Source organism: Piliocolobus tephrosceles, chromosome 5, assembly GCF_002776525.5.
Source record: "Piliocolobus tephrosceles isolate RC106 chromosome 5, ASM277652v3, whole genome shotgun sequence".
Classification (NCBI taxonomy): domain Eukaryota; kingdom Metazoa; phylum Chordata; class Mammalia; order Primates; family Cercopithecidae; genus Piliocolobus; species Piliocolobus tephrosceles.
The window spans coordinates 3,225,878-3,250,455 of NC_045438.1; the positions used below are offsets into that span (position 1 = coordinate 3,225,878).

Here is a 24,578-nt window from a genome sequence, read left to right on the forward strand (position 1 = left end):
CAGGATCTCATGGTTTAATATCTCATGTGTTATTGGCCAGACTAAAGATTATTAACCTTTTTTGCTTTGTTTGCTGCGGGAACAATGCAGTACTTATATTATACAAATATTTTGATTAAAGTATTGTTTCCAATCAATTTGTTTCCCATTCCTGTCAAATTACCTGAGTTAACCTAGTTTAGGGGTTCTCAAATGTAGCGTACATCAAAATCCCAAAGAGAGCTTGTTAAAATACAAATTTATAAGCCCTGCTCTCAGAGCTTCTGATTCAGTAGATCTGGGTTGGGCCTGATCAGTGGAATTTCTTAGTTTCTCCATAATGCTGATGCTGCGTCTCTGGAGGACCACATTTTGGGAACCACTGACCTATTACCATGAAACCTTTCTCTCTACGATGAACAGAATTCTTTTTTAAAAAGTTAGCTCAAAACAAAAAATGGGCCTCATGATTTGGCTGTCACCATTCTTTAGGAAACCATGTTCTAATTTACTGGGTCAAGAACTGAAGGAAACATTTCTTCTATAGGAGATCATAGTAAAGCTTCTTCTTGAAATCTTACAAACGTTGTATTTATCAAACGGAGTGTTAAACTATTCGAGGTTTCATTTATATTTGGGAAAACTCCAGTTAAATAAAGCAGATACAAGAGCCCTCTTAAAATCCCTGAGGAGTATATGACACCAATTTCTGTCATTAATATTTAATGAAGTTTTTCTGGTATTGTTTTGTTTGTTGTCTTTTTCTCCTGTGTTATATTTTGCTTAATCTCCCTGGCTGCATATTTAATTGAGTTACCTTTATTTTTAACTTTAGGTTCAGAGATACATGTGCAGGTTTGGTATATAGGTCCATGGCATGTCACGAAAGTTAGGTATACAGATTATTTTGTCACCCAGGTAATAAGGATAGTACCCAATAGGTAACATTTCAGTCCTCCTCCTCCTCCCACCCTCCACTCTCAAGAAGGCCCCAGTGTCTGTGGTTCCTTTCTTTGTGTCCATATGTACTCAGTGTTTAGCTCCCACTTATAAGTGAGAACATGCGGTGTTTGGTTTTCTATTCCTGTGTTAGTTTGCTTAGGATAATGGCCTCCACCTTTATTCATGTTGATGCAAGGATGTTGTATTAATCAGGGTGCTCTTAGAGGGGACAGAACTATATATCTGTATCTATGGATCTACATATATCCTATAAGTATTAAATTAATACATAATAAACTATGAGTATTAAATTAATACTTAATAAACTATAAGTATTAAATTAATACTTGATAAACTATAAGTATTAAATTAATACTTGATAAACTGTAAGTATTAATATTTAATTAACTATTAATATTTAATACACTATAAGTATTAAGTTAATACTTAATAAACTCCTCTTTTATATATAAAACTAACACAATCACAGGGTCCCACAATAAACTGTCTGCAAGATGGGGAGCAAGGAGAACCAGTCCAAGTCCCCAAACTGAAGAACTTAAAGTTGGGTGTTTGAGGGCAGGAAACATCCAACATGGGAAAAAGATGTAGGCTGGGAGGCTAGGCCCATCTCTCCTTTTCACATTTTTCTGCCTACTTTATATTCACTGGAAGCTGATGAGATTGTGCCCATCAGAGTAAGGGTGAATCTGCCTTCCCCAGCCCACTGACTCAAATGTTCATCTCCTTTGGCAACACCCTCACAGACATACCCAGCATTTATACTTTGTATCCCTCAATCCAATCAAGTTGACACTCAGTATTAACGTTCACAGACTCAGTCTCATTTTCTGTAGCTGTGTAGTATTCCGTGGTGTACGTGTACCACTTTACTTTATCTAGTCTGCTGCTGATGAGCATTTAGGTTGATTCTGTATCTTTGCTATTATGAACAGTGCACAACAGATGCATACATGTGTCCTTATGGTAGAACAATTTATATTCCTTTGGATATATACCCAATACTGGGATTGCTGGGTTGAATGGTAATTCTGTTTTAAATTCATGAGAAATCACCAAACTACTTTCCACAATGGCCGAACTAAATTTACATTCCCACCAGCAATGAATAAATATTCCTTTTTCTCCACAACTTCACCAGCTTCTGTTATTTTTTTTACTTTTTAATAATAGCCATATAATGAAATTTTTTTAAAAGGCTTTTGAAATCTTATTTCCTTAAAGCCCATGATGCGTGTTGGCCTTTACCAGAATCGTTTGTTTTTATTACCCCCTAAAATAAGATAGTTTCTTTTTCCCATGGTTATCAGCCATTTGCCCTCAACGGTACTGATTTGGACTGGCTAAAATTGGGGCCAGAGTAACAGTAACTCACTTTTATTCCATTTTGTAGTAGATGAAATGTTCAGCATTACCATTAAGTTTTTAACCACTGTTGCTGCTTGTTTAGTGCTGAAACAGCTTGACTCCATTTATTTTGCACCTCGATTCTGTGGTTTTTATAGACAGCTGGTGTTTGGTGCCTGGCCCCAGGACGGGACTCTGCACTGCCACTCATCTGCCATCACTTCTGTTACTCCCTTTTACCCTTGCCTTGGCATCCACCATCACTTCTGTTATTTCCCTTTTAACCCTTGCCTACCTGTGTTTTTTCCACTTAGAGCTTTGGGTCTTTTTTAAACCCACATGCTGCTATGGCACTCTTTCTTTTAGAACTAGTCCTTTTGAACAAATCTAATAGATCAGTTACTTCACTACTTAGGATGATTCCTGTCCAAACAATAACCTTCAGGATGTTGGCCAGTCTCAGAAGAAAACATATACATATAATGTACATAAATCATATTGGGTAAAGTCAGTTTTATCTAAAACTGAATTTAAGATCTTCAGAAACACTTAAATGAACTTTCTTTGCATTTTGTGCTATTCTCTTTCTAAATTTGCCAGTTGTATGTGGTAAGATTGATGGTGAGGATTTATCTGATTACCTTGTGCAGTATTCACAGTATTCGTCTTCATTTTCTTTTTGAGGAGGAATCGAAGTTATTACTTGATCCTTTCCTATGTATCACGTTTTTCCAGTGTTGCACTTCAAAAACAAGTGTTATTATGAGTCATTGACCACAGCTGTCATGTTTACTTTCGTATTCCAAGTGCTTGTGCAGCTTGATATGTAAGTACATAGGCATTAAATAAATATTTGTTGAATAAATGGATTGACATTTTTAAAAGGTCAATTATACAAGCAGTTCCTTTTTGAAAGTTTGTAATTTAGAAAGTTTCAATTATGTTGAAATATGTGTGTGTGTGCAATAGCTTTAAAAAGCAGTAAAAAAAAAAAACATTCTGATAGTGCATGAGTAGCTACAATGGACAACATAAATTATGTTTCTTGTTATTATTTCTGTTTGTATTCTAAAGAGGAAACGCCTGCCAAATTATTTCAGTCCGATATTTTCAAAACTCTTCTAATAAAAAAGATACTGAGTTATGTGACATTTTGATATTCTGATGATGATCATTATTAAAGCAGGGCATTGTTTCACTGAGTTGTTTATAGTACTGTAAGAATTTAACACTGATCTATTAAAAACAGATGCAATGTTGTCATGAAATGGGATATATGAAAATATGTTAACGCCTCTTAAATGAAAAAAAAATTAAGATGCTTTCAAGTAAATTAACAAAATTCAGGGGTTAGCAAAGTATAGCCAAGCGCATTCGTTCACATTTTGTCTATGGCTGCTTTGACCCTACAACTCGAGTTAGTGAGTGAGTGAATGAATTGAATGAATGACTGCTGACCAGAAATTGCACTTTCAAACATTTAACCTGAGGAAATAGTTATATATACAAATAAGTATGTACAGGGATGGTCATTCCACAGCTGTTTGTAATATCAAAACAAGGGAAACCTAAATGTTGACTTATAGAAGGCTGGCTAAGTAAGTTCTGGTGTATCCTTATTATACCAGAACCAGTGTATGATATAGCTATTTTTAAAAAGATGTTACAGAAATGTATCCAGTGTTAGGAAACAAGGGTCAGCAAACTACAGCCCTTTGGCCAAATTGGCTCAATACCTGTTTTTATACTACCAGAGCTATGAGTGGGTTGTTAAATTTTTAAGGATTGTTAAAAGTAAACATGAGACAGAGTATGTGACTAGTAAAGCTTAAAATATTTACTATCTAACCCTCTATAGAAAATGTTTGCTGACCTCTGATATAGAATGTTGTATACAATGGAGATTAAATTGGTGGGGATGGGTTTAAAACATTACAAAATAGTATCTATGGACCAATACTTTTTTTAAAAAAATGCAATCAATATCATTTAGATACTTAAGATGTTAATAGTTATTTCTGGGTAGACGGAATTAATAAGATTCTATATTTTATGTCTAATTTTGTGATTTTTCAATAATGAGAATGTATTCATTGTTTAAGAAAATAAAAATTTAATATTGGCATGGGGAAAAAAGCGAACTTCTCTGAGTTTCAAGGTGCACAAATATGTTTTTCCATTTTGTAGATGAGGAAACTGAGACTAAGAGTTTAATTAACTTGCCTGGAGGGACACAAACATAAGACAAAAATTGTATTGCTGCCAAATTTTCTGTCCAACAGTGTCACCATTTGATAATTTAAAATGCTCATCTGTCAGCTGAAATAAAACTGTAGACTCTGTACCCAAAGGCAATTTAAAGGTATCCGTGTATAATATATGATAAAGGAGGATTATGCAGAAATAGCAAACTGCCTGCCTAATGGTATATTAAGTGTGTACTGGATAGGTTTACATTTGCTTAAATAGAATGAAAAATTAGTAGCTTACATTTTACATTTTTTAAAAGAAACAAAACCTGTGCACACAGATATTCGGTTGACTTTGTAAATTTGCAAACTGTTACTGCTACATAATATGGTAATTCATTGCTCTTTCATACCTATGGAGTTTAATTTTTCAAATTCAGGCATGTGACACAGAAAGGGACCATGTCCTGAAGCTTGTGCCCTTCACTGTAAGAGGAAAGACATTTGACTTATCAGATCCTTGTGCAGATAACCGTTTACAAAATAAGCAACTCAGAAGGAGAATGAATACAACAGTGAGAAGTCTCATTTTAATGAACTGATGGCTAATAAAGAAGCAGTAGGACTATAGAAAGCAGACATGATAGCTCAGCAGCTTTTGGACCATTTAGTGTATGGACAAAAGGCCTAACATCCTTCTATTATTCCTGAGGAAACTACTATCTTATAGCCAAGAATGATAACTATTATTGCTCTTTAAAAAGCACTTGTTCCTTTAATTATAACCATCTTGTGATTTGGAAGGATTATTCTCTATTCACATATTCAGAAACTGAGGCACAGAAAGGAGGTTGAGTGTTCAAGGTCGTACAGACCGTTCAAGTAATATTGGAAAACTCCATCACCTAGTCCCAACTCTGTATGTGTATGGTGGTGATGCTGAGTAAAGGCAGGATCACTCTACTTTTCACCGACTCGTAAAAAACAGATAAAACTTGTCTTTAAAACTTATATAAATTATTAAACGATAAATGTTTTGATGCTCTTCAGAGATGAGGTTCAGTTAACAGGAAAAAATTCACTCGTGTAGAATGCTTTGTAACTAAAACATGTCAGGGAATTATGACATACAGTCATGCCTAGGTATCTGTGGGGGTAGGTTTCAGGACCCCCTGAGGATACCAGATCCACAGATGCTCAAGTTCCTTATATAAAATGGTACAGTATTTACATACAACCTGAATACATCCTCCCATATTCTTTAAATCATCTCTAGATTGCTTATAATACATAATATAATGTCAGTGATATGTAAATAGTTGTACTGTGTAGTTTAGTAATAATGACAAGTCTATAGGTGTTCAGTACGGATGCAGCCATACATTGTTTTTCAAGCATTTTTGATCTGCAACTGGTTGATACCAAAGATGTGGAACCCACAGATACAAAGGTCCAACTGTACTTGCAAAGTTGAAGCTATCATTGTTTCTTTTGTCTTTTTCTTGAACAAATATTACCAAGCCTGAATTGTGTATATTTTAATGATTTCTGATGTCTGCTTGCAAAAGCAGTAGTAAATAGAGTAGCCCCAATTTTAACCCCGTGATGTCGCATATTAACATCTATGAAGTGGATTCCACAAATTCAGTTAGAAATCATAGCCAGATAGAGTATGTGCTTTCATAATTCCCTTCCCTTTAGTAGGCATTATATTTTTTTAAAATAAAGATGTTTTCCTTTTGATGTGAAGTGTATTTTCAGAAATTACTTGTCATATTTAGTGTAAACATTATTCACTATATACTGCATATTTTTCTAAATGTCATGTTGGCGATTTGCCCATTAACCTAAAATTGAGATAGAATGAGTAGCTTTAGGCGCTGTATAATGACTTGGATTATTGTGGTGTTCTTGCTGTAATTTATTGTTATTTATCATTCTTGGGCAGGTATTTTAGTAATTGGAATGCCTACAATAACACATGTGCTACACTTAAGAATAGTTTGAGGCACTAGAGCTGTATAGCCATTGGGTTTCCTCTCCCTTTTTAACTTCCATATTGAATGCATATTAGAAGGACATGTAACTTTTATCATACTGTTTCCTTGCTCCCAGCCCACTGCTCATTTATGTGTACAATAGCATATACTTTCTTCTTGAGGAAAAATTTTTTAAAGGACTCTAGTTATTTCTTAAGATTTATTTTCCTTCTATCAGGTATCAGGTAGCCAATACAGTGTTTTTTTGATGTTGTCATTCATATATGTTTGCCTCTTACAACTCAGAAAAGTCCCGTAACCAGTGAGAATACTGCCTTTCTTCCTTCCCTATTTCTCATAACCCTGATGATCCAGAAATCCCTCCACTTATCATAAACGGGAGGCACTAACATAGTGTTAGGACTTCCTTAAGACATCTAATGTGCTCTTTTAACCATCTTTTTAACTTCTCTTCCTGGCATTTAAGGCCATGAGCTTGTCTTATTTTATCTGTCTCTAACTATTTTCTAGACCCTAGTAATCTAGCTCTCCACCTGCTCTCCATCATGAAAAGCCCTTCGTCTTCCCTTTTGATCTCTTGTCCTCCTCCACATTAACCCAGAGCATGTACACAAACGTGTACGTACCTACTCCGAAGTAAGTACACACCTGTATCTATATAAGCGCCACCTCTTCAACCTTACCTCTCCCCCTAGACCTAACTCACTTTTTAAAAAAATTCCCACAGTTTACAGCGTGTATCACTTAATGTATTCTCTACCTATGGTTTATATTGTTTTATATTGTATATCTTATGCTTATATGACTTTAAATGGCTGACTTACCTTCCTGGTGGTGAGCTTCTTGAGATCAGAGATTTAATTTTTTCTCATGTATCTTTCTTACAGTCCTTACTACATTGGTGAATGTGTAGTAAGTGCTTATTAAGTCTTAAAATAAGCCTGTCCTGTGTAGCAGAAATGTTCCTCAGAAAGTGTCTTATCTAGTGTTCCCATTTTACAAAGAGAAAATTAGAGCAGTGAAGTGACCCATTTCTTTGTGGCATAACTGGTGAGTAGCAAGCTCCGCACTAGAACCTAAGGCTCCTGACTCTTAGTCCAGTGTGCCTGTTCCCAGGCAGCCTTGACCACGCTGATGCTGAGGGAAACACTGCCACGAGAACATGGCATTTACTGCTGCTCACATGGACAGCGGTGATATCCCTGCCCTGAACAACAGTCTGAAGTTCTCCCCAGCATTCCCCCATTTTTTCATCTTGCCTTCTTAACTTTATAAAACCCTCCCTATTCAGAAACTAGGGAATGAGAGTCTTCTCTCAGGGGAAAAAAAAATCGATAACGGGATGCAATTTTATTCATTCATGTATCAACATTTACTCGTTTTGACTAGCAGATAGCATAAAAGCCACTTCTCTTCACTACCTCTTTTTTTCATGAGAATAAATATCTTTAAAAAACTAGATAAATCTAAAGTGCCTATTCACTAGAACATTCTACATTTAGATTTTTAAACTAGGCTTACAATTAGAAGTGTTTTCCTTTTTTTACATTTTATGCTTTTATGTGTTAGTAAACTCAAGACTAAAGGACAGCTACATTGATTCTTCTTGGTTATAATCGATGGTTATTGGCAGGATAGCATGTGTAGCCTTTTTATTTTGAAAGAAACAAGTTGGGAAGATCTCTGTGCTTTAATATTTCAGGAAAATAAGCAACACTCTTCGTCTAATTGTCTGAAGGCTAAAAATTGAATTGTATTGAATCCCAGGGGAGAAAAACAAAGTAATTAACAAAAGCAGTCATCTAATTAATTAGATATATTTTTTTTAAATGAAGTTTGTAATGAAATTTGACGAATACAACACATAATTTTTTTTAATTTAAAACTTCAGTTTTAGGTTTTGATCAATTACGGAAACAGAATGAGAAGAAAGAAAGAGACAGTGGTATGCGCACAGTGGAGAGTCCCTCTGAATCAAAAGGATCACCCATCTCTGAGATGACAGGAAGCTGGTATTCACCTGGGTGTAGCTGGCAGTAAACCATCCCACATCAGAGCATTTAACTAGGAGAACAGGCCCTCTCTGAACTTCAGTTTCCTCATCTGTATATCAGATTATAGAACTAGATAACCTTTGATGTCCCTTCCAGCTCTAAGTTTCTGCTGGATTAATTATTTTTACGTATCTTTATTCTGAGATTTAAATCTTTCACGGGTCTACTCTAAAAAGCCAGAATGGCTTGATAAGTACTTACTGGTTTAATGACTGATTTTGGCCCGTATTATGTGCAAGTTGATCAAGTCAACTAACAGTGTATGGGTTATTTTAGTTATTTGCAGCCAAAGATATTTAGTGTGTCTATGGCATCTTGTGCTGAAAGCTTTATATAGTGAAAACGAGTAATAGGTAAACTCTACTTACCTTAATGGTGAATTGGTGTTTGATCTTTTAATGGTGAAGTTTTCAACATGAGCATTTGAAGAAAGGCTTTGATATTGATTGTGCGTTTCAAACTGAAACGTGTCTGAACTGAAAATATTTCCTTCCAAATCCATCTGTTCTTATTCATTTCTTTTTCCCTTATTCTTTGCTCTGGCATGTTTATATTCCTGTACAGTTCTTTAAGGAACTGCAAACCAGAAAGGCAAAGAAAACCGTATGTCTTGTTTACAGCCTTGTCTAATGCTGTCTGTCAGGGTAAAGTAAAAAGAAATGTGTTTGTTTAATAGATTTTAAATTTCGAAGTTTTTAAAACATTGATCAAAAACAGCAATAAGACTGTGATGATGTTACTTAAGTGTAATGAAAAGATACAGTTTTCATGTAGTTATTTTGAAATTCTTAACTTTAGGCTATAAAAGTTTTTATTTAAAGTTATTTGTTAGTTACATGCTCAAAAGAACTGTTTCATCATATTTTACCACCCTTCTTTCAGCAAGTTACATTGTTTTGACTTTTGCTATGAATGTAATCAGAATCCCTAGAATGCAAAATATTTTAGAAAATTCTTGTTGGATCATAAGATGTCTGCCCATCCCAAACTGATTGCTAGTTGTACAAAAACCATATTTTGTTTTAGTGGACATTAAAAAATCTATTAGCAGGGATTACATTTTATGAACTGTAATTTTTCACCTGGCTCTCTTTATAAAATCCTCCCCACCAAATAGAGGTACGAGCAAACCCCGGAAACCAAGATTGGTGAAGAATTGGTTGGCAAATTAACATTTCCTATCTTCAAAAAATGATATTTGTCTTGCTTTTTTCCCAGTCACGTTTTAGTACTAGTTTTGTGGCTTCTGAATACTTATTTTTCTGGTGATAAATCAAAAATAGAAATGATCAGCCCTACTCTCCCTTTTTTTTTTCTGGGGATATTGAGAACCAGAAGAGTTAACTGACCAACCCAGGCCTCACATGGAAACAGTAGTACAGCCAGTCCAAGGACCTGGGTCTGGGGCTTTCTCCATCATGCATATCCCCATTTGAAGTAGCACTAACGTATCATTTAGTGCACTTTTTGTAATACTTTGCTTTTTAGCACATCATCTAAGATGTGCTACTTAAAACTTAATTCCCCTTCAGAATGATTTGTGATATGCCTCCTTCATTCTCTCAATTTTAATTTTACAAGCTAGTTTTATTACAAGCTCACCAGTTTAGGTAGAAGGATGTTCTCTTTTAGAATCTGTGTTCTTCCTCCAGCAACTTCATCAGAGCTCAGGAGGAGATAAGAAATCAAACATTGAGAATTGAAGTTGATTTATTCTCATGTATGATTTGATTAAAGCATCAATGACCTAATTAATATTTTTATCTAAAAATATTTTGTAACTGTGCCCTAATTGTGCCCAAGGTTGAGACTCTAGAATACTGGAGATAATTATTTTCAGACAGTAGCAGCTAGTGGAATGGGATGGAGCACTTTGCAAACAATCTAATATCAATGGTTTCTTATTACAATGCCCCAGGTATGTTATTAGGTTGATACAAAAGTACTTGTGGTTTTGGACCATGAATTTTAAATCATTATAACTAGGCTCAAACACATCTTTATTAATCAAAATGGGAACCATTACAATCAACACATTTTTGCCAACAAGAAATGTTTGTTTATTCCTGTAGTGTAAAAATCCATGCTTTGGGATTTGACAAACTCTGGGAAAGCATTTTCTGCATCCTTCTGGTTGTGGAAATGTTTTCCCTGTGAAAAGTTGTCGAGATGCTTGAATAAATGGTAATGGGTTGGCGAGAGGTCAGGTGAATGTGGTGGATGAGACAAAACTTCATAGCCCAATTTGTTCAGTTTTTGAAGTGGTTTTGCAACGTGCCATCAGGCGTTGTCATGGAGAATTGTGCCCTTTCTGTTGACTGATGCCAGCTGCAGACATTGCAGTTTTCCGTGCATCTTACCGATTTGCTGAGCATACTTCTCAGATATAATGTTTCACCAGGGTTCAGAAAGCTGTAGTGGATCTCACCGGCAGCAGACCACCAAACAGTGACCATTACCATTTTTTTGGTGCAAATTTGGCTTTGGGAAGTGCTTTGGATGTTCTTCTCAGTCCATCCACTGAGCTGGTCATCGCTTGTTGTCATATAAAAGCCACTTTTTGTCGCACGTCACAATCCGAGAAATGGTTCATATTATTATGTAGAATAAGAGAGGAAGACATTTCAAAATGACGATTTTTTTGATGTTCACTCAGCTCACGAGGCACCCACTTAGCCAGTTTTTTCACCTTTTCAACTTGCTTCAAATGTAAAATGACCATAGAATGATCAACGTCGAGTTCTGTAGCAACTTCTAATGTAGTTGTAAGAGGATCAGTGTTGATGATTGGTCTAAATTGGTCGTTATCAACTTGCCAAGGCTGGCCACTAAGCTGCTCATGTTTAAGGCTCTTGTCTCCTTTGCAAAACTTACTCTTTTTATTTTTTTAAGACAAGAGTCTCACTTTGTCACCAGATTGGAGAGCTGTGACATGATCTCGGCTCACTGCAACCTCCGCTTCCCAGGTTCAAGGGATTCTCCTGCCTCAGTATCCTGAGTAGCTGGGACTACAGCCATGCACCACCATGCCCAGCTAATTTTTGTATTTTTGGTAGAGACGGGGTTTCACCATGTTGGCCAGAATAGTCTTGATCTCTTGACGTCATGATCCACCCACCTCTGCCCCCCAAAGTGCTGGGATTACAGGCGTGAGCCCCTGCGCCTTGCCACAAAGCTTCTTGAATCACGACTGCACTGTATGTTTGTTAGCAGTTCCTGGGCCAAATGTGTTGTTGATGTTGTAGGTTGTCTCGGCTACTTTACCACCCATTTTGAACTCAAATGAGAAAATCACTTGAATTTGCTTTCTGTCTAACATCATCATTTCCTTAGTCTAAAATCAACATAAAATAAACAGCAAGTAGTAATTCATTAGGAAAAAAATTAAGAAAGCGAGAAATATCCATTAAAATTATATGTAACATAACCACATTTAAAAATGTATTCCAATCAAACAGCAAATTCCAGCAATGCAAAAACCAGTTACCTTTGTACTCACCTAATAATTAATCTTAGATTGATTCGTTTATTTATTAAGTGAACATTTATTGAGTGCCACCTGCTTCCATGCCCTCATTGAGATCGTATCTAGTGGAGTTATCAAACAATAAACAAGCAAATAAAATAATCAAGACATGATAAATAGTGGAAAAGAAGCAAGGTGATATAATAAATAAGGATGGCCAACTTTGTGTGGGGTGGTTAGGAAAAGACCTCTCAAGGGGACATTTATGCAGATTCCTGAAGGTAAGAATGAGTGAAGCGTGGAGAGAGCTCAGGAAAGAGCATTGCAGGCAGAGGAAACTGCAAGTGTAAAAACCCCGATATGGGAAGGGGCCACTGTTCCTGTCTGTTAACTGAGAATATTAATTCTTCCTGCCTACTACTCATAGGAGCCCTGTGGTGATATCTGTGAATTTAAATACCAAATGACTTAATCGGGGTTAGATCTGTATAATAGGCAGTGAAGGAGAAATTGGGGTCTTTTTCTCTACTTCTAGGAAGAAAAAATTATTGGGGGATATGAGAGAAAACACACAAGAAAACGTTCAGAGATCTCTTTCTTGCCTTCTGTATCTTGATTTAGGGATCTGTATCAAAGACCATATTGTATGGTACTAGTCATCAGTGTGGGAATTCACAGAAGGCAAAGATCTTGGCCTGGAGTCTTGGCCTGGACTTGACTTTACCCTTAAAGAATAAGTAAATTTGGACCAGCCAAAAGGAGGCGGAAGAGAGTGATTTTAAATGAGAGAATGTATAAATAAAGTTGCTAAGATGGACTAAATATGAATGAGTACTTAAGACAATGAAGACTCAAAAGCTGGAGCCAGAGCCAGACGGAAGGAAAATAATTGAAGGGTCTGATTCATACAGGTGGTTGAGCAGTCAGTAGAGCAGATTTGACCTGATGTTAGACAACAGAGGAAGTCATGAGCATGTCTTGAACAAGAAAATTGTACGGTAAAAAGAGAAATTTGGTAATATAAATACAGATTAATGGAAATGAGGAAAAATTATTAATGAAAATAAGGGAACAAGCAGGCTAGATAGGAGGACCTTCTTTTTTTTAATCATACATTTCATTGTACCTGGCAATGAGAACATAGCCTGTGCTCCTATCAGAGAATGAACTGCATACAAGACATTTCAGATGAGTTAACAATGATACTTGGTGACTGAAGCGGGCAGTAAATCAAAAATCAAAATGCCTGCTCACTTGAGTCCAAGGGACTGACCAGAAAGTAATGTCCGTGATAGAGCTGGGGAAGTTTGCCCAGGATATTAAAAGATTAATTCCATGTTGGACATGTTAAGTTTCAGAAGATAACAAGACACCCACATTGTGATGGGTGTACACAGGTAGAAGTACTGAACTAGAGCTAAAATAGAAAGTTGAATTTGAGAATGCAAATAGGTGATGAGAACTGAGGCCTTAGCTCTTGAGAGTGCATGCACATGATTAAGAATGTGTATATGTTGGGGAGGAGGCAAGGAAGCAGGTAGAGAGTAAATAACACACATACATGCACAGAGAGAGAGAGAGAGAATGAGAGAGGAGTCTGTATAAGTAGAAGGTACCAAAGCAACAGTTGGATAAAAGCCAGCTTCTTGAGGAAATACCATTATCATTATCACCATAAAAACTACAACTACCTGTTAGTGATTACTATGTGTCTTAAAGTCTTTAAATATAATAACTTATTATTTTTTTCCACAGCCTTTGAAAAGTAAATGCTGTTGTTATCTGCATTGTACAGATGAGGAAGCTTAGGATAGAGAAATTAGGCAAGTTGTACAAGATTGCCCAGTTTGGAGAAGTGGAGCTGAGATTCAAGCACAGGCATTGTGCTTCAAAGCCTGAGTTCTCAACTCCTGTGCTGTATGGTTATACCCAACTTCGTGTTTTAATTACATGGTTTGACTTTGATCTTATGTAAGTTTCTCGAAAAGGAGTTCATTAACAGATTTAAAAAGTTGGGTAGAAACCAGAAAGTCAACAGATGGCTGGGCAGTGATTGGATAAATCCTTATAGCAGAAGACAACATGAAATTTCTCTAGGGTAAGGCAGAGAAAGGGAAAGAGGAATATACCCTTTGCTCTACTTTTTTTCCTCCTCTCCATACACTACAAGTTATTGATACAGGAAATTATCCTCTTTGACAAGAGTTACAATAATTTGTGGGGAAAATGACACCTCTATTTTTTAGCATTTTCTATATACTACAAATGTGTTTCTTTATTTGTATACAAGGAATATCAGTTTATCTAAATTGACTGTCAACCAAAGTCATTTCTTTCTTGACTTCCACTACTAAATGAGAGTTAGATTCCAAAAGATCTATGGTATGCATAAGGAAAATTTTAAATTAAAAAATAATTTTTTTTTTAAGATCCCAAAAGATACGGTTTGGGAAGTAGCCTCAACATTGGTATTACTGGATTACCTTCAGTCTGGGAGCCCAGGTGCCTGGATGTCTTAGTGGAGAGGCTCAGAACTTAGGGCGGGAGTTAGACACTGAAACCCTTCCCTCTGAGGAGAAGCCACACATGACTCTTTGTCGATTGCTTTAGTGAATGCTTCCCCAGTGGCTGACAGAGAACTTTGCTTCTATTTTCCATCCTCTTCAGGGCTCCTCCAGCCTCTCTGGCTTCTTCCTTGTTTGAGGAGGAAGTGGTACACTTCCAGTCCGCCATGCTGAGTCATACAGCTTAAAGGACGGGACTAGGCACCTGCTTGGTGCCACAACTGTAGCAGGCCTGTCTTCAGTAAATAAGCTGGTGCTTTTCTTTGGACCTAAAACTGAGGATGGATCTCATCTAATTAATCTTCCTAAAACACAGTTCTGCACAGTAGAATTGGCAGATCAAAAACTTTCATTATTTTTCCATTGTAACCAGAATAAAAGTTTTAGCCTCACATTTGTGGCCCTCCATGTTTTGGCCTGAGCTGTGGATGCCTGACCTCATTTACCAGTATCCCCTTTTTTCAGGCCGGCTGCCCAATTCCCTGTTTATTCTGTAGGGCCCCATTTGCCTTCTTCTGTGGGGAGGAGGCCGATCCCTCAGGGATTCCCTCTTTACTTTCCAGTCTTCACTCCGGTCTGTGGTATTATCGGCCCCAGTTCAATGCTGCATGCAGTTCTCATCTAAATGCTGTCTCCAGCATACAGCCTCACTGAACTCACCTGAATGTCTTACTGAACTCACTTAGTATTTTATCTCCAGCTCTCATTTTATCTGTGTTCTAGATATTTATGTGCATATAATTATCTTCCCTACTAAACTAAGCAGAATCCGTACCTAGTTTAACTTAGTATTTTTTGTATCACTTACACTTAACATCAGAGAAAGTTAAAGCTGCAAGGGCTGAGAAGACACATAGACCTGTGATAATGTCTTTTTAAAACTTCTCCTTTCTCTGTGCTCTAGTAAATAATAGTGCTGAAGGTGGGATAGACCAGACCTCCTGGTTCTCAGTCTTATCCTCCAACAACAGTGGTTCTCCCACTGGCTTGCACATTGAAATCACCTGGCATCGCCTGCGATGCTTTTAAAATCCTGATCCAGAAGCTTACAACCAAAGAAATTAGAATCTCAAGAGTAAGACGTTCACGTCAGTAGCATCCAAATCTCCCCACATGATTCTAATGAGCAACCAAGATTGGGAATAAATATCCCCCAGTGTGATGGCCCCTGGACCATTGTTGCTTTACTGGGTAATTCTGTTAATTTGGTAAACTTTTTGTCAGATATTAAGGTAGAAAATATTACAGTAGAAAAGTGGTAACTGTTAGATAATAGGGCAATACGTCTTGTTTTTCTTGCAACAGTAGCTTACAGTTAACTGTTTAACCTTTCAGATTTTTCGAAAGAAAGCAGTGGAACTTGGGGTAAAATTACTACCTGCATTTCATACTCCCTCTGGAATACCTTGGGCATTGCTGAATATGAAAAGGTAAAACTCTTCATTTTCAACAACATGTTTTAAGTTGAAATATTCAAGATTGTTGCTTAATAAGTATACATTAGATAGATAATTACTTGTATGATGCTGGTGACAAACAGACTCCACTGGGAGTCTTGAGATTTGTCTTTTCATTGGCAGCTATTAGCTTTCCAGTGTTCCATAGCCTCAGATGTGTCCCCACTGTGGGATGGCATGACCTCAACAGAGTCATTCAGGCCAGACAGGGTTGGAGGTTTTCACTGTTTCATAGTGACATTGCATCAATGATACTCGCTGTCTCCATAAATACCAAAAGAATTCCATTATCTTTTAAGTTGTCATCAAAGCATTTCACTTCCAAAGAAGCAAATTCCTAAGAGCCTGTATTTCAGTTGAGCTACTGGTCAGAAGTATGGCAGAGATGCAATATTTGGCCTAATCAGATCCCCCAGAAAAGGAGCTGGTATAATGGAGACTGGGAGCACCTGCGGTTACCCAGCCCCCAGTTGTGAGAAGGGAAGGCAGCTGATGCACTCACTCAGATCAATCCAACCTTCTCACCTTCTTTGGTGGAGAACCCTAATATGCCAAGTTCTTGAGAACGTGGCCCCAGTTGGAAAACACACACACACACAGACACACATAACCCCAGGCTGAACAGACTTTCTGGTATTCTCTGATGTTTTGAAGTTAAACTGAATGAAATTGAGCAACCATTTTGCAGCTGATAAAGATAATTTCTTGTTGGCAACATGCATGAATTTTTAATTATAAATTGTATCCACTCTCAATCCCAGTTACTAAATACGAGTGACTTACCCAAATTCGCACAATATGCACTGGCAAAATTAATAGTGTCAGTTCACTAAAATTCCCCATTCCTTTGCCCGATCAAGTACACTCCTTGAATCAGCTGTACTTCAAGGTGTGAGGATGATTTATCATCTTAAAAGTTTTCCTGTAGGGGAAGAAGTGACGTTTCATATTTATCTACAATATTACTTTTCAAGATGTGCTGTTGGTGTCACTTGTACATATATACTGTTCTGCGAATCACTTTATTTCACAGTATGGGCCAAGGTATAGGGAACAGCTGGCCTATAGCTGCTTTCTTAGTTTTGGAAGGCTGTCACCAGCAAAAATTTCAAAGGAAGGGGGAAACATACATCTGGCAAAATCATATTTTTTAATTACCTTCTCAGAATAAGAGAATGTAGAAAGCTACCCAAGAGAAGAAAAAAGGGGGGCTTAAAGATGCTTTTTAGACTAGCTGTGTATTCATTGACTGACTTTGAAACTCTTGGCAAGAATTACCACTGGAGAGACACTGAATGTGCTGGCTGTAATATCATAATTCTGCTCTTCCCTCTCAATTTTGAAAATAGTTTTGAATGTGTCTCTTTGTCAACATCTATATGTTAACAGCAGTGTAAACTTACTGGTATTATCTGTTCACATTCCTCTGGTATTCTGGTTATTGCCTAAAGATAATTGGTTTCTTTACCTTTTCTTTGTCAAAACTAAACATTTATTTGAGTCTCTGCTGTGATAAAGATTTCTTACTAAGTCCTGGGAAGAGTTTCTACTTCACTTCACTTTATTCAAGAAGATAACAGACATGTTCTTTCCCTCGGGACTCACAGGCTGGTTGGTAAAGCGGAATATATTTTTTCTGTGTTATACACTCACACATGTAATTGACAAACTTAAGATGGGCCAAGGAGAGATAATAAGTACTCACCAGGTTGAATTTAAAGCAAGCAGCATTTTGAATTGGGGAGGTTTATGTATTTGGAGACAAAACATCAATAAATCAAGTTGTATTTCAGTATTTGTGCAAGCTGAATATATGCAGAGAAACTAAATAATTCACTCATATACTACATTAGGAACTCTATTCCAAAAACGGTTCGGAAAAAATATTTTTGAATTGTCTTTTCTACCACGTCTATTATAGATTCTTAATTCAATAAGAATTCTTAATTCAATAAATTCTGAAATTGTGATTTAATAGAAAGTACTCATTTGATAACCTAGATGCTATACACAGTTCCTCACTAGACTAACATGTTTCCTTCACCAATACGATTATAGAATGAGGATGCATAAGTTACATACGTCCACTAAAAGAAAATCATTGCCTTTCTAGTATTAGGTTTTGGCAGAACTCAATTTCTCTAATGTGAAAATGTCCAAGTTTGGTGTCTGTTCTTGTTATTACTATTAGAAGTCTATGTTTTTTTTCTCCAACCTTAAGCAGGAAAAATTACCTCTGTGATTTGTAAAATCAGGCATTTCACCATTACTGTATTTCCAAAGGTAATTCAAGTCTAGGTAGAGTAGACTTAGATTTGGGGTTTTTTAAAGTGTGTTCTTAAAGTAGTATAGTTAATGTTCCCATTATTCATTTCTATCACAGGGCATACAGTCTGGGCATTCCTCATAATTATTCTGTCTTTCTTGATAAATGAGTTAGTTTTAGCTATACACTATTTTATCACTTCTCTGTGTGGATTTTTCTGATGCCTGCTTGGTGTTACATTAAGTTAGTAGAGCTGTCTACACTGTGTGCTTTTATTGCACACCATCAAGGCATAGGTAGGAAATGACTGATCTACATTCAGACTCTCATTAGCAGTGAGGTGACGAATGAGGCACAACCCCTCACCTGTTTTATTTTCTGCTTTGTAAAGCTTTATTTACTGACTCTTCTAATTATCTGATGAAAATACATACAATGTCGTTAGTTACATTACAGTTTATATTATAATTAAATTGCAGATTGCTCTACTTTAACTGAAATAGGGCTTTAATAGTACGTAGCTGCCTGTCTTCTAATAGTGAAAGAGTATCCTAGGGAAGCATGTAATGTGTGTATTTTAAGAAAAGGTGATAGCCCCTTTGTTGGGTTTATTAATACTTTGGTGATATAAAATGTTTAAATATTACATTACAGTTGGTTAATTTTAATAAACCCAAACTATGAAAGATGGTCTAATAGGTTAAATATTGTTAAAGCATTTTCCTGTATCTCCCTATGTTTTTACTTGACAGTTAAAGCATAAATTTCTGCATTATTAAATTTGCTAACAGTTTTTTAAAGTTCCTGGTTTCAGATTTGAAAGAAGTGTATTGTATTTTCAAATGAAGCAGAATACAATTCCATACTTTCATGTAATAGGAATAATATGAAAATATCAGTAAACAAATTTTCTGAACATAAGCAGATCAAATTGATTTAATGGTGCTAGTATTCTATGAGGCAAAAATATTGCTTAATTATCCTAAGAATGTTCTGTAGCAGTGATATGATAAAATCAGAGCTCCATCTTACACTTTATGTTTGATTTATATACTTTATGGATCTGTTAAGAATTCAGAGACAAGTTTAGCAACTGTAGAAAAGTTTTTTAAAAAGAAGTTACAGTCTTTCCAAGTATTTTAAGTTAACCTTCTTTATGGTTTCTTTTTCTTCCCCCAGTTGGAGTTTTTTAAAATATTGGGTTTCCCACTTCCCTCTTTTATCTATTTTAATTCATTTGGCCATTTGTAGTCTTCTGGAAATAGTAATCAACAATACTTTAAGATTTTAATAGTGATATGTACAGTTATTGAGGTCAAACATTAGAATATTATTACCATAGTTAAAGCTGCTATTAGCAGTCTGTCTCTGGAAAATTCACTTAACTATCTGGGTTTATCTTTTCATAAGTTAAAACTAAAATAATAGCAATAATAATACCTGTCTTGACCTCGTAAGGGCTTTTATGGAAATCTGTTTAGTTAATGTGCAGAAGGAGGTTAAACCTTGCAGAGTGCTATGAAATAGATGGACATTGAAATTTTTCTTAATTTATGGTTCTGCTCTCAATATTTCATTATGAAAGAGTGTATATGAATATGATATATGATAAAATAGTGTATTTCTAGAACTGACTAACTTGGTTCTGATGTCCTTCTATGGTAGGATTTCATTTTTAAGCCATTAGTGCTCCTGGCCTGTTCAAGCTCGAGTTGTATTTTTCTCTGGCAGAAAAGAGATGGTAGAACCAATTGGATGTGTGGAGAGAATGTCTCGATGTGGTTTATGTAGGATAGTGGTGGCTCCATGCTCAAGCTTTTATTATTTTTTAAATTATTTGGGATCCAGCCTGTAGCATCAAAACTAAATTTGCTCCCTAAACTTATATTTATTCGTGAACTATGTACTAGGAACTGGAACTGTTCAGCCAGTTAGGTTTTACAAGGATGTGAGGCAATACAGGGTTCTGTGCTTATCCCAAGTCTTACATGCTAGCTAGTGCCTAATTAATGTGGTGCAAACCCAGTCTGTGAAAGAGTGTGTGTGTGTGTGTGTGTGTGTGTGTGTGTGCGCGCGCGCGTGTGTGGTGTGTGTCTGCTATAGATAGCCACATAGCCCTGCTTCCTAGTTTTTGGACTGTTCTGCTAAGGGTCTAACTGTTCTGCTTGCTTTATATCAATGATTCTCAACTTTCCCATGCCTTAGAATAACTGGGATTCTAACATACATACACATACACACATATACATACATACATACATACATTTAATTGCTGCCTTCATCTTTGCCCTTCCCCCAGTCTGTTTCAATTAATTTGGGGATAAAATCCTGGCATTTTTGGACCTTCTAATACTCAGCTAGGGTCAGGAATCCAGCATTTATATGCTGAGGATAGCTTTATTTCTCATCTCAGTTGCATTTAAAAACGTTGGGTTGAAAACGTTTCCCTATTCACTGATGGTCAATTTAATTATTGAAATTTTAAAATCCTAGAAAATTACTTTGAAAATGCCCAGCTTTAATAGAACAGTGCTTCTCAAATTTCAGAATATATAAGAATTGCCAGGAGAGATCATTAAAACATATATTGCTGGATCATAAACAGAGAGTCTGATTCTGTAGGTGTTTAGTAAGGTTTGATAATTTGCTTTTCTAACCAGATTCCAGCTGATGGGGAAGCTGCTGCTGCTGCTGCTGCTGCTGCTCACCCAAGGGCCACACTTTGAGAACCATTGTAATAAGAAATGACTGAGCCATCAGAGGCATGTAGTTGAATCTCAGAGCTGTTCAGTGAGGCAGCCAGGGCCACTGTTGGGGAAGCAGGAGTGGGGCCTGTGTTCTGTTTCTATCATTAGTTTACTTTCATTAATAGTTACACAAAGTTTCCACTTAACTCTAAGCAGTTTGTTGCTTCTTCTGGAAAGCAGCCAATTCCAAGCAGTAATTACCCAAACAGAGTTTGCATGTCCTTTTTCCCCTTGTACTTTTTTTTTTTCAATCCAGTGAGACTGGAAAACAAACTTTGGCGTTTTTAGCATAGAGGGGAAAAAAACAGGCATTTTTAATTAGAAACTTCTGGGTTACTGTTTAAAAGTAAAGCTATTTCCATAGAGTCACACTTGTAGCTTCAGGCAAAGTGGCCTTACTATAAACAACTGGTAACCTGGCGCTGTACCTAAGGGTATTGCGAAGAATGAAGCAGAATCAGGGGTTACCCTCCCACCGGATGAACAGGAGGGAATGGAGATCTCTTCTGTGATCATTTAGTCCTCTCACCGAACTCTGGATCACTACAGCTCTGCCAGGCACTCAGTACCTTGACCAAACTAAGGACATTTATTTATTGCAAGTGGACAGTTAAGGATAGCAACACTTAATGTAAATGTACTTTGTGTATAACCCCCTTTATGGAGACATTAGGGACAAGCAAGTCTGAGCAAAGGATGCTTTGATGTTCTTAGTCATGCATTGTGAGGCAGTAGGAATGTGAAGAACCTCAGGATGCCTGAACGGTTTCCTTTCTTCCCACCTCTCTGGTCATAATTGAAGTTAACACTCAGGTAAATGGGTTTTTGAAGTGTCTTTTATTCTCTGAAGGAAGGAGCAGACCATATCTGCCTCTGAACACAGGCTGTAGCGGTCCTCATTTCTTCTGCACCCCACCCTCCCTCCTTTTCCATGAATTTCCATCTGCTCAGGCTCCTGCTGTGTTTCTGATAGGGCAAGAGCAGAAAATTGACATGAATGGAATGACCAGGTTCACGTTTTACTCAACAATAAATTAGATAGTTTAAAATATTTTTCGATACTTTCAGAAGGTTCTACATTTTAAGGGTAAATTGTAGCATATGAATAATTAAAGTGCAGAAATTTATCAAAGGTGATATGTCGAGAATTTAGAGGCAGTTTATCCAGAGAGTTGCTTAAATCCCTTTTTAAATGACTTGTGATATGTGGGAAGTCTGCTACGAGGGCTTCCTCACCCTTCAATTTTGGGCAAATAGAGTCTTGGTTCAAAGCAGATGGGACTAGATTGTTAAATATGACCACGACTTTTCCCATAGCGTCTACCACAGTTTAAGCAGTTAACTCACCAGGAAAATTTCATGTAAGGACAATTATTGTTATTTTAATGCAACAATTTCAAAGTGGCTTTCATCTCAAGTTTTTCAAATGCACAGAACTAGTGTTTTACAGATTCAGCTTTGTTCACTCTGTTCACACAATTGGTTGCGAATCAGCCTCAGCAATTTGAAATTTATGCTGTGTACAGAACTTAGATCAGGAACAAGTCAGAACGCATAAATTCATATACCTCCCTCACAAGCTAGCAATGGAATAATCTTTTCAAGGAATTGACTTCCTCAGGTTTTCAATGACCCAGCAATCAATTTTCCTGTGATTAATCTCAAGACTGGGCTTATGTTGTTATTGTGGGACAAACCTTTCAAATATCTAATTAATAAAGTTTAATTTAAAAATTTATGAAATCGTTTGAATACATGGTCGAAAATCAGCCCAGGTATCAAGGCACTTTATCAGCCCTCATAATTGTTAATCATTGTAAATATTCAACTAACTACATTGAATCTTTGGGAATTGGAAGGTCAATATAAAATATGTAGGCTACAGCCAATAGTTTTAAAGGCCTCACAGTCTCAATGGGTACATTAACTACTCCATGTTTCCTGCTTGTGCAGTAGTAGTTATAGTTGATCTGTTCTGAAAAATGGGATGAACAATAATTAATTGCAGTTCTTTTTATTAACTAGAGAGAAAAGTGATGGAGCAATACTAAGAATTAATTGCAATTTACAAATCTGGAAATTAATGTGCAGCTGGGCATAAGTACAGGCAGTGCAATTTGGTGATTTAGCAATCATGACAAATTATCTTCATCTATAAGGTGGAGAGTTGTTAGGATTCTTTTATTCATCTTTTAATAATAGACCCAGTTTCAGGAAGACTTAATGTGAATGCTCATGTTGCCCTTTTATCCTGAAAGTGTGAGTTGGAGTTTAACATTATTAATTAAATCTTGCTTTCCCTCTTTGTCATGTCATGCTATAGTTTTTATGGAACACTTGTATAAAACAGTGATTACTGGTAATTGACCTGCATATATTGAATAATCTTAAGATGCTACTGAGAGTTTAATGTACCTTGTAAATTGAGAGGCTTCCAATTAAGTCAAGTTCTTAAGATAATCACTTTCAAAACTAATCAAGTAATAGGACATTAGTAAAGCTCTTATTGACTTAATTGTGACAAATTAATAAACAGACCCTGTGCAATTACTATAATGGCTTTATCAGTGAACAGTTTTTCAAAATTTAAGCATAAATCTATTCTGCCCCCCCCCCCGCAAAGTACAATAAAAATGATATATGCCATTTTAAGGTGGGTGTCATTTCAGATAGCTGTGTTCAAGTACATTATACAAGTAGTTTGAATTTGTATGTGTTTCTTTCTTTTTAAATGTGATTACATTTGTTTATTTCAAAGGTCAATTAATCTACTTGCTAAGCCCTTAGAGCATATAATTTTACAAGCGGTCTTCCATATGCCATGGACAAAACAATTACATGTTCTTATGTGTTCTCTCATCTCTACTTTTTTATGTGCTATGTCCTTGGTGCTCTCTCTCCACTGAGAGCTATAGAATATCTTGTCTTGCTCTTTCTTTGTTTTTCTTGCTTTCTCAAAAGCTTTTTGGGGAGAAAGTCAGCATAGTGCCTTTTTATACCTGGTAGACATTCTGCAATAGACATTGAAAAATGAATAAATTATGAATTACAGATTTGTCATAACTTAAATATCTGACAGTGCCAATTCCTGTAACTGTGCTGACTGTGTTTAAGAAAAATCAGCAGAAAAGAAAAGGCAGTAGAAAGAGCAGGGCTGTAAGTCTTGCTCCCATCACTTTAAGAGTAATGTGACGGTTATATGTATTTGCCTAGGTCCATCTAACTGTGTGTATTTAAAGTGCTGTGCTTTATTGACTATTACTCTATCTTTTTAAGTGCAAGCACATATCTTTTTTAATTTAAAAAAATGTAGCATGCTACCCAGCCATTAGTCAACATACCTTAAGCATTGGTTTTCTTATTTGTTAAAGTAGGACTAATAAGTAGTATCAGTTTTACAAAGATCACATTTATGACAGGACCTAGAAATTTGAGGAGCAGAGCAATATTTTACGCCCAAAGGAATAGATCATTGTGGAATTCCAGGACCTCATACAGGTTGCTGCCAGCATAGTGCCCATCCAGATTTCCTGAAATCATTAAGGG

At 36.4% G+C, this 24,578-nt stretch overlaps 1 protein-coding gene across 1 annotated transcript in view; it reads left to right on the plus strand.

Moving 5' to 3' along the window:
* Positions 1-24,578, plus strand: part of MAN1A1 (mannosidase alpha class 1A member 1) — a 165,157-nt gene that overhangs the window by 83,689 nt on the left and 56,890 nt on the right. Inside the window, exon 5 of the mRNA XM_023218998.1 lies at positions 15,898-15,992. Coding sequence (XP_023074766.1) covers positions 15,898-15,992 — 95 coding nt within the window. The remainder of the gene's footprint in view (positions 1-15,897; positions 15,993-24,578) is intronic.